The 12,001-nt window shown below is 27.4% G+C and overlaps 1 protein-coding gene across 3 annotated transcripts in view; it reads right to left on the bottom strand.

The window, feature by feature from the left end:
- Positions 1 to 12,001, bottom strand: part of cindr (CIN85 and CD2AP related) — a 62,646-nt gene that overhangs the window by 23,027 nt on the left and 27,618 nt on the right. The window contains exons 1-8 of one of the 3 annotated variants that reach the window (XM_067053571.1): positions 8,147 to 8,433; positions 7,729 to 7,889; positions 7,247 to 7,283; positions 7,025 to 7,161; positions 6,818 to 6,935; positions 4,833 to 4,913; positions 758 to 945; positions 543 to 681 (exon numbers count right to left, since the gene is read on the bottom strand). In XM_067053571.1, the coding sequence (XP_066909672.1) occupies positions 543 to 681; positions 758 to 945; positions 4,833 to 4,913; positions 6,818 to 6,935; positions 7,025 to 7,161; positions 7,247 to 7,283; positions 7,729 to 7,889; positions 8,147 to 8,150 (865 nt within the window). In that variant the 5' untranslated portion in view covers positions 8,151 to 8,433. Of the gene's footprint in view, positions 1 to 542; positions 682 to 757; positions 946 to 4,832; positions 4,914 to 6,817; positions 6,936 to 7,024; positions 7,162 to 7,246; positions 7,284 to 7,366; positions 7,491 to 7,728; positions 7,890 to 8,146; positions 8,434 to 12,001 lie in introns of those variants that run through there. The other 2 variants (XM_067053570.1, XM_067053572.1) reach the window with 2 other exon arrangements.

Here is a 12,001-nt window from a genome sequence, read left to right as displayed (position 1 = left end):
TTATATATTATTATTAAATTAATTTTTCTTCTAGGTACTTTGTGTTTTGGGGATGTCGATGAACCTGGCATTTAAGTGTGATCCTGAACAAATCGCCACTCTGCATGACTGTACTACTAGAAACAGTACTTTCTTACCAAGTATTTAACTTGAGATCCTTCATGGATTGTACTGATACACATTCTTTTTTTAACAATTAAAATTCAAAAGACTTTAAATACAAAGATACACATGACAACCAAAGTTATCTGGGATTGAGATATAAAAATATAAAATAGGATGATAAATGATCAAAGGACATTTATCAATTGGGATAATATAATAGGTAAGCAAGGAGCTTAAACTGCTTTAGGTATGGTGCTCCAAGCTGTCGATAAAATTTTCTCTACAGTACTATAGTACTTGAATAGAGGGCAAATCAACAGATAAGATAAATCAAGGGTTACATTGTATACAGTAAACTGAAGAACTAGACAGTCCCAGAATACAACAGATTGGTTGAGCTTGACAAATTAATAATTAAGCAAATAAAATGAAAATACCTGATATTTTTGAGGTATCACTGAACTTGCGTGTAATGGAAGAACTGCCGCTTTCACAAATAGACGAAGTTGTCGCAGACTTACTAATGGTTGATCCTGCTCTATTAGATAGTCTTGATTTCAGTTCACTCTTATTCGCCTAAAAAATATAAACAGTATTTAAAAATAAAATAAGAATGTAATACGGGTAAGAAATATTTTAAAGCATTAATTACTTCTTCATAGGTGATTTGTTCGACAAAATTATCAGGAAAAAATCCAACTTTTCCTTTCAGTTCGCCCTTCCACCAGCCAGGATCTTGTCCATCTTTAGTTAAAAGGGTAATTACATCACCCGGTTGAATAGATAACTCATCAGCGTTTTCAGCCTCATACTTGTACAATGCTTTGTAATATTCTTTTGCTGAAATTATAAAACAAAAAAGCACATATATTGTAATTGAATAAAAAAATTATTGGATAAATATTCAATAAACACTAGCTAAAACATATTTATGAAGGATGTTGTAGACTGTAGATGTAATAAACAAGATGAATAGGAAGTGTGGTTTAACAATATGTAGAAAGGTATAACAGTATGGTATATTCCAGACTTAAAGCAATATTTCCTTAAAAATACTTTCTGCACATTTCTCTCTTTAACCATACCCCAAACATTTTCTCCTTGGTTATAATAAAAAATGAAATAGTAAATAATCCATACGAAAAACATTTTAGAACATTGGTAACAACTAGGCACCTAAATATTAAGGGATGAATTTTGTAAACTCTGAAGAAAACTATTAAGTGAGATATTTGTTGGCGTAGTTACATCTTTTTAAATTTGAAAGGAACTAATTTTAAGCATAGTTTCCAATTTTCGGTAGAGTAATTCATAAAGTTTAATAAATCAAATTAGCGAACTTTAATCCATTTTTATTTATTACTTTATTTTTTTAAAGTTTAAAGAGAATGATTATCATAAATTTAGTTTTAACAGTTTATAAAGCCATTAATGATCGAATGGTATAAACAACAGTTATTATAAATTTATTAAAATAATACAATGTCAGATCCTTATTAATTAACTAGAGAATATAGAGCAATAATATAACGAGAAAATGTTTGGGGGGAGGAGGGTGTGAACAGCAAATAGAACACAATTTATAAGGAAACTTATATTTAAATAAATTTAGCAAAATATATATTATTCAAGCATTATGTAAAAAAAATATTTTATTTTTTGAAAAATAAGTTTTTTATAATAAGTGTTCTCATCACTCACCACACCCCGACTAACTTCTCCTTATTTTTACTCTACAGTCAAAAACATATACACCATTATAATGATAATTTTCTTATCTAATAATGAAGCTATGATGATTCTGATGCACAATAGATGATTATGGATAATTAAAAACAATTTGAAATAAAACAAATCTCATGATTGATTAAATAATATCTATTCTCATGATAGTAGAATTAAATAATATCTAGGATATTAAAATAAGTTTTAAAAAATATATATACATATATTAATTTGACACAGAATAAGTAATAAGGGTCAAAGTCTAGGCAAGAAGTAAGTAAACAACTTTAAAACAAACAAAGTTCTGATAAAGATGGCTTGGATTAACATTACTTACATTCACATGCAACCATTGTTCAAAATGGAAAATGAAGAGCTACACTGCACAGGTATTTAAATTTATATAAGTTTTTAAAATTAGAACTTTAATTTATTTACCATCACGTCATTTTGTAAAATCGCACAGTAGAGGGCTCATTGGTTTGAAAAAAAAAAACCAACTCATCAACTACAGTTTTAATTCTTAACTTTTAAATCTTTTGTACCACAGTTAAAATAATATTTGATAGAATTATTATATTCTTAAATTTCAATAAAAATTTTTTTTTTTATATAAAAGAAATATAAACAAATCGAATATGGTTACTGAGTGGTAGATTTTGTAATCATTTATTTCCAGTAATTACTTTCTTGGTTGGATACTAAGAAAATAAATAATTATGTTAAAATGCAATTAATTATGAATTAGTATATAATAGTTAGGTAAAAAAAATTAATATAAATCTGACCATGGAAATAATCCTATTTATCTTAAGTGGTTTCTATAGTTATACACATTGGCGAGTTGCTAGTGTGATAATCTAAGATAGGTAATAAATCGTCAATGAATACTTGAACTCGGTGTAATAGTCCATTGCTTTTCAAACCCTTAACAAAACTCCTCTCCTTTAACAAAACTTAGGCATCAGACGAAGAAACCAAACTACTTAACCATGGTTAAGTAGTTATAGACGACAATTTCACTAACAATCCACCAATATGTTGAAGCAGACATCTTTAAGTAGAAATAATACTTCAGGATTGAGTTCTTTTCCCTTTTTATTAAATTTAATTATTTTTTATTTTTGTTTTTTTGTATGATTACAAACTATCAAATATGATAATGAAATCATCTAAAAGTCGAGAATAGAAATTATCCTCATCGTAGCTACACCGTAGTTTGGTAAAATAAATTACTTGTTATATTTATTTAGTTACTAATAATTGACTATGCATTAGTCTGTTATAATACATTACTGCAGGATAAAAAAAAAATGGGAACTCTTTTCTTGTTACTGAATAATATTCCAATATAATAATTAAGACCAGCTGACATCCAAACCTTATTAATAGTCTGAATAAGAGTTGTCAATACAAATGAATAGATCCTAGACTACCAGAACCAATTCGACAATAAAGGTTCATTGTGATGGAACAAAACGGATATTTTTATCTGGAATTTGTTAATTCTTATTTAAGGTAAAGCCACATTGAAGATGAACTCTGATAAACGTAGTTTATATATAAATAATAAGTTATAATTCAAGTAAAATAATGACCTCAGTTATTTGTTGTTAAATATTTATTACACATTAATTTATTGAAAAATAGAATAAATAATGAATAAAAATAGAAATAAACTTTATTCAATAAATAGTACAATCGCATGGAATGATTGAATGGATTTTTTTTTTTGGGGGGGGAGCAAAAATGAATTTTGGGGGGGGGGGGTTTCGCGATATTTTACTTTTTTTGTTTTTAATGCCAGTAACAATAATAAAACTAGGATATTCTGTTTCCAAAATGTATCCAACAATACTCTTCAATCCTGAATGTACAGAAGCCTAGCAAAACTTTAGGAATCAATATTACTTTTAATTTAAATATATCTATATCAATATGTTAGTATTAAAAGAGAAAAAGAAATTGAATCTCGATTATAGAATTACAACCCATTTTTCTGATAAGTGCAAGTTCACTTGATGCAAAATAAAAAAGTCAGATCATAGTTTGCATTTGCAATTATTTTCTAATAATAATTTTCACAGTTATTTCTAAATTAAAGTTGTTTGCATTAATTTTTTTTTGATTTGTTGCATTAAGTGTTTTAAGTAAGAGGAACAAAATAGCAACTTCAAAAATAACCTTTAAAAAACAGTTTGAGATCAGTGTTAAAGGTATACCTAATAACAAACAAAAATTAATAATTTTATTTTTTACGAATAGGCTAACACCTCTATATGCTATAATTTTACTTTATCAACTACCAAAGATAAAGGAGACGGACAAAAGTTATTTAAATTTTTTTTTATTATAGATTTAACTTAATCTTTTTACATATCTCTAGTTTAGTAATTAAACTATTTTTTTTTCTATCAACCCTGTTTTCATTCAATAAATATCAAACTTTGAATTTAAAGTCAAATAAATATCTCCGCTATTGATTTACGGTTCCATAGAATCGACTGACACTAAAAACCTAAGTACTACTTAATAAACCACCAAAACAAAATTACTACTTAATAAACCACCAAAAATATCTCAGTGGCAGCATATTAATTTAATTTAAGTTTAAAATCATTTCAATGTTTAACTCGCAATTAAAATAAAAATACTGTATCTCTGGTGAAAACTTAGATTCAAATTTTTCATGACCAAAATACTTCTTACCATATATGTTCATATCTTGGGTAAGTGAAAGTAAAAAAAGGCTACAGATTCATAATTATACATCTCTTGCAAGATTTTTAAAAATAGAATTTTCTTATTAAAAAACTAGTATGTAAATAAAATACATTAGACTATTTTTTCTTGTTTTGAATAGCTGGTTCCAGAAAAGGAAATACAATGTTTATGAGGATGAAGTTATTGTAATTGAATATTATGAAAAAGGTACCAACAGTTACTATAATTAGAACAACTATACAGTACAAACTAAAAACTTATAAAAAAAAGATTCTTACTTGGTTTTGGTGGCAAAACTGGAAGATCAAATGAACTTTCTGATTTAGTAGTTTGAATTTCGGAAGCATTCATGTTGACACCTGAACATTCGATCAAGTTATAAAATAATTAATTAATAGTATTTTTCAGGTTTATGTTATTTGAATATATTTTTTAGTAACACGATTAGATCAATACAGCTCTTAGTTTATTGTCTCTACAGTTTTTGTGAGATTGTATTAGTATACAGCCAGAAATGAAATTTTTTAACAATTTTTTTGTCAAGTTGACCCAGAAAATTTTCAAAATATCATAGAGGAAATAGTTTGATAAGTAAAATGAGGCATGTAATATCCACTTTAAACCTATTTAAAGAAAATATTCACTATTCTGATTGATATTTTTTGCAATGCAGACTGTGGGTTGCTTATAAATTAAAGAAGTAGTTCACAAGATAGGGTTCGGTCCATAGTGAAAGTACATATCGTTAGTCAAGAAATCTGGCCAAAAGTCTGCATCTTCCATACAGTTATCTGAGGAGTCTAAGTCAGTATTTTTTGAAATACATACGTTTATTGTAATGGTTTGCACACTATTCTTTGACAGCGAATAGAAAAACATAAGCTTTTTTGATTATTAATTTTTATATGCCATCATTTAGCCCAGCTTTAAACCTCATTTAAAAGTTTTTGAAAGTCTTTTAAAGTAATTTCAAGTTGAATAACAAGATATCTATAAAAAAAGTTTTTAATAATACAACTTATTAAATATTATTTTATACAAATAAAAATAAAATAAAATTCACAATAAACTTTTTTTAAAAATGGTAATAGTGAAAAGTTCTATCAATTACAAACTAATATAATTTGAATGTATTCTTTATTAACTCTTAGCCATATGTTAGTGAAAAATAATTATATTTTTTAATCATTACCTTCTTTATTTTGTTTTATGAGCTAATTTTAATTAATAATTTTGAAAAACTAAGAAATCACTCATATTACATATTATCATTTACTAATTAAAAACATTGAGGGTTTGGTATACAATTTATTCCAAGTTCATTTGAATCTTCTCATAATTTTAAAACTTGTAAAAACTCAACTAAGCGACAGAACCCTTGATTTCAATTTAAAATACATAAAATAAGAAATCTATCAGAGATGACGAAATGTTTATCTCAATAAAAAACTTCAGAAAGTATTTAATCTCAATATCAAATAAATCAAGATTCAATTTGAAGTATGAGTAACCTGCCAATAGAGAGAGGCCACATTAGGATATAACCTTCCATTTTTTTTTGATATTATGTATCATTTTATTATAAATATTTTCACAATATTATTATTGGAAATGAAACTTCTACATTTTAATTGATTCTAAAGGATTGTTTTTAAAATTATAATTATTGTTTTCAAATAAAAGTTTTATTAATTATATTTGGTAAGGAGAGTAACAAAATACTTCATTTAATAAGGACGTGTTCTGTTTTAAAGCAATATATAATTAATTTAAATTTAATTATAATTAATTTAAGTTAATAATTAATTTAAGTTAATAATTAAAGCAATATGAGCAACAGGGTTCAATTATAATAGCTAAATATGGTACGATCTGATCGATGAGTCAGAAAATCTCCTTAGCAGATGGTATTTAACCATGCCAGTATTTGGTATTTCTATAACTAACATAAAATGGGATATGTAATAAAGACACTTTTTGATTAATTTTAATTATGTTTGAAAATTAGTGGACTAATTAATTGATTGTTAAACACAATGCTAAATATAGCACAATGACAATGCTTTGACAACCACTAATTTTTACCTCTACATTATAGTTTAATATTAGAGGAAGCCAAAACTAACTATAGAAGGTGACTTCATCAGAGAAACAAAATGCATAAAAAACAAAAACTTGCCAATAACATAAGATCTATCTCTTAATTCAACAACCCAAAAAAAAAAAAAAAAAAAAGAATACAAGAACTTGTTAAATTAATTACCTATTGTATGTGAAACTGATTCATCTCGACTAACTTTCTGTTTTCGTTGTGATGCTTCTCGGACATCAGGTTTAGGATCAGTTATTTCCACAACAAAATTTGAAGGAAACACACCGATCTGTATAATGAAATACAAACAAAGGTTAGGGACAAATGACAAAAACTTTCTTGCTTACTTTCTTTCTAAATTTATAAAAAAAGTCTTGCCTTATGTTTGAGACATCCCTTCCACCACCCTTCTTCTACTTCTGATATTATGTCAATCACATCTCCTACATGCAGTCTTAATTCGTCAGGGTTAAGAGGTTCATATGGAAAGTTAACTCGGCACTTTCTACCAGAAACTAAAACAGAGATAAGAGGTTTGAAATTAAAAGCACAACACTAATAAAATCAGGGTGAAAAAATTACAAAACAAGTTTATCTTACATGATGGTAAGGGTTCTCCATCTTCATTTTTAATTAACTGTGAAAAAAAAAATTTTATATGAATAGCGGTTAAAATTATCAATCCACAATATACATAAACTTGCTTATAATTAAAATTACTTCAGAAGAACCTATCATTAAATGAGTAGAATTTCTTCTGCCAGGTCTATGAAATAATCTTCGGATACTATTCATAAATAACAAAGATTAACACTAAATGCAAAAGCAATGATAAATGTTCTTATAAACCACTTGAGATATCTCTAGATAAGACATGCAAAATATTCAAGGGTGTGTCCTCCAATAGACATGTCACATTAAATGGGTATTAGGTGATTGGAAGTAAAACAGTAATAAATTTTAATATACAGTACTTGTAATTTCCTCATGATAAAAAGAAGTTTTTAACGACAAGGTATCACATTCCACGTGATTGAATACGGAGAAATATTATTATTTGGAAGTTATTAAAAGTAAGTTACCTTAACAAAGTTATCGGGAAACATTCCTCTTTTTCCTCCATTTAATGTTCCTTCCCACCATCCTCCAGGTTTAATGGATATGTCAGTTATGATGTCTCCTTTTTTAATATTGAGCTCATCAGGTTCCTTGGCTTTGTAATCGTATTCTACCACTGCTTCGGCTGAAATATATATCATGTAATACTAACTATAGGAAGAAGAAAAAAATGTTACAAAGATGTCATTAGGATGAATAACCTAAATAATTCTTTAAAACTTGCTGACAGTCAAACTAAACAATAAATTTTCAATGGTGTTTATAATTTAACACTATTGAGGATGAAATATGTTAAAGAAAAATAATTAGGCTAAATATGTTCAAAAGAACAGGCTATAACATAAAGAATAACCTAGTTGAGGTATAGCATTTGACACTTACTCATACTTTTGTTTTAAAACTTGGACGTTCAATGTCAGAAAACATGGGAATATATGTAATATTCATCCGTTTAACAAACAGAACAATATAAAACTGACATCAAAGCCCTACCCCGATGATATCATAACAAAACATACATAGACTGGCAGTTTCAGCCATGTATACACATTATGGGCCATGTAATGTACCCAGCTCATTTACTCTCAATACCGATAACGTTTAAGCTATTTTTTATTACAATAAACGTCATTTACAATAAGAAACTCGTTTTAATAGATAAAAGGCGAATGTAGTTCAAACATTCCTCAGAGTTCAGTTATCTAAAATCAAGGTGTTAGGCGCTCAGTATAGAGCGCCATATTCAATTTCAAATTAACAGGAAAAAAAGGTCTCCTTTCACGTCTTTGTTAAATACTCTATTTTAATGATGCTTTTTGATTCTATTAAAAAATAGAAATGCTCTTTAAATTGGTTATTTGTTATAGTAATAATTATTAATAACGTGGAACCAATAACCATAACTTAATTATGTTAGCAATCTTTTATTGTGAGCTTGCTGACCCAGCAATGCTTCGCTATTGCTAGATTTGAGTATGTACTATACATAGACTGAATGAAAACAATTGAAAGCTTTATATCAATTTAGTTAAAATTTAAAATTTAGGTAAATATGATTTTTATGTTGGAACTAAAAATTCTATAACATTTTTATAAATATAAGCAAAACGTCCAGCCTAACACATATATCTTTGTTAGTAATTATTTACAATTAGTAATTTTAATGTTTTTTTTTTTTTGGAATTTATCCCTCCATTCAAATAACAGTTAATATCTTGAGAACTTTTTAAAATAAAACTCTTTAAAAAATATCAATAACTTCAACTAATGTACACGAAACTTAGAAGTGGTTTATGGCATTATAAACCACACCGAATGGCATAAAAGAGACTTAATTAAACAAGTTAGAATCGGGGAGATAAAATGAAAAGTTTGAAAATATTTTCTTCATTTGAAACAACTATTTCGTCCTTATAAAGTCATAAAGCCCGAATGTTGTTAATATGAGTTGGAAGAGCACACATTCAGTTTTCCAACGGTTGTAGTAACAAAGGATTTGAATAAAATGCAGAGGAGTTATGAACGATTATCTGAACAATGGACAGCGGTAGAAAAAAAAATCCAGTTTCAGAAAAATGAAAATTTTGTGTTTAATACTTTATTTATTTTAATTAAGTTCTATAAAAGTTGAACTAACAAGCAATACATGTTTTTTGACTAATATATTTTGAAAAATAAAAGAAATAGATTTTTAATAACAATAATGGGGTCTTTTAGAATTTGAAGGAAGCTCCATTTTGACCTTTTTTCCAGTTAGATCGGATCCCAAGTAGAAAAAAGGTCTTTCTCATGATACAAAAAGTGAGTAGCTCCGAACTTTAGTTCCAACATTTCCTGCTAGATAGGAGCAGCTACACTTGACGGTGCAAGGAGGATGTAGCCCCTCGCACAGAAATACGTCAGAGCATATCTACAATAGTCTCCGACAATGAACGATCTGAAAATATATCAACAACAGAAACTATATACGTCAGCATTACCAAGATGCAGAATGACTAAGTGTATTATTGTTTAACGGAGTACATCATGTATTTTATTGATAAATAAAGGTTCTAAGCAGTTGCTCTGTCAATATATGTATACATATATACAATTATTTTGTATATATATTTATAACATATATACTTAAATTTAATTTTTATTTTGAGTGATATTTCAATAATGAGGTTGCTCCAATTTTGTATGCTTCCCTCTTCACACCAAGAAAAGTGGGTTCCAGATGTGTGTTATCTATTTGCTTGATATTTTAATGAAAATATATTTATTTTAAAAAAGTAAATAAAAAAAGAGAAAATAGCTATCTCGAAAAGCAAACTTGGTAAATGTATAAAAAAAAAAAAAATTAAGTAACATTTTGCAGAATGGTACTCCTTATTCTTACAGAACCTTCTGTTAACCTTGGAGCTTGAGAATAGCTGTATGTATTTATGGATACAGACATATATATATATATATATATATATATATATACAGAGATAGTTATATTAGTATATCTATTACATACATCCAATATATGTATCCACGTATCCTTGTATCCTTACGGATTGCACTAATACTAATTTTGATTTAAAATTTAAATTACTCCAAGTGCACAGCAGATAAGCTTGGACTTTCCACTGTTCAGTCCTGAAATGACTCTAGAATAATAAGCATGAAAATCAAACATTGACTTTTTTTTTTCGTTTGTTTTTTCATCCGTAAGCTCCTTAAGTAGATAAGTACATAGTTAGCGTCTAAATTAACCATAAACTTTATCAACTTTAGATCTTCTATTTAAAGGATCATAAAAAATATGATTTTTATAAGTTAATATAACAAATTAAAAAATAAAGAAACACCACTCCCTTCATTACGTTACATAAATCATTCACAATATATTAGAGAACGGTGTCTCTAGCCTAATGTAGAGGTGAAACCAGTGGTGATGGTACAAGAGCCCAGTGGAAAAAAGTCAGTTATTTTTCTCTATTTTTTTATTACTTTAATGAAAACTATATAATTACTAGTCAAATTTTAATAATATAAATATTAGATATAGATTTATGAAAAACTATATTTTAGGTAGTATTAGATGTACAAATGCCTGCCAGCATACAAATTAAAGCTAGTTTAGCGTACTGTAAAGTAATTTATTATACTTATCTTCCTAGGAGAAATTGTTTTCATGATATTTCATAAAATAAAGTGATTTAGACAAAATTTCATACGCAAAATTCATATTCATCATAACCACTACCCCACGAAGATACGTGTTATAAACTAGTTTATAGTGCGTTAAACTGGTTTTATTTCGAATGCTGGCTGACATCTGCACATATAATACTTCCTCAGATATAGTTTTTCATGAATCGAAAAATTCTGGCCAAACAACTAAAAAATCAACATCTTGTGAATTTATTTTTTCGAATATCATAGAACAACTACTCCTACGAGTTTAAACGTCATTAACTACTTTATGGCACATTAAACTAGTTTTAATATGAGTGCTAATAGACACCTTCACGTCTAATTGTTTCTGAGATATAGATTTCCTTAAATAAATTCACTAACTACTGATTTTTCAGTGCATTTTTTGATGAGATATTCCTTTTTAAAAAACTATATCTCGAGAATTATTGAACGTTCTCTAATAGTTCGATTAAGACTCATATCTTAGCAAATTTGCTCTACTTTAGATAATGTACTATTAGACTTTCTAGTGTTTGAGGTAGTTATTAGGTATCAGCCGCCATTTTTTATTCCTTATACTCGGAAGACTCATCAATTTTGACTTGTAATTATACATAGTTTTCATTAAAGTAATTGGGGTGAAATTATTGACTTTTCTTCTCCTCTGTTAGTGGACCATTTGTTAAATATTTAGAATATCACCACTTGGTGCAAGGCACCAACATACGAAATAAATTTTTAAAACATGAATGCATTTATTATTATTATCAGGCATATTATTAAAATCCCTCAGCACCACTCCTCAAAAATTTGAGAACCTAGTTCATACTGCGAACATTTTAGTAAAATATTTTTAGCAACTAAAGAGTGACTAAAATTTAAAACCAACACGAATTCCTTTGAATTTAAGAAATCGGGATTTTACAGATAAAAATGTTTGAATAAAAATAAACATTTTATTGTCAAGCGACAACATTTTGAAAAGCTCAAATCGGCCAGTTCGATGATAGCTAAATACCTGCTGTGAGAAACTTTGTATAAGTACATTTTTCATCACTCCCCATTCAT

Source organism: Halyomorpha halys, unplaced genomic scaffold (assembly GCF_000696795.3).
Source record: "Halyomorpha halys isolate HHAL.00 unplaced genomic scaffold, Hhal_1.1 Scaffold305.1, whole genome shotgun sequence".
Taxonomy (NCBI): Eukaryota; Metazoa; Arthropoda; class Insecta; order Hemiptera; family Pentatomidae; genus Halyomorpha; species Halyomorpha halys.
Note: the sequence above shows the minus strand (reverse complement) of the source record. Positions and strands in the feature narration are given on the sequence as shown.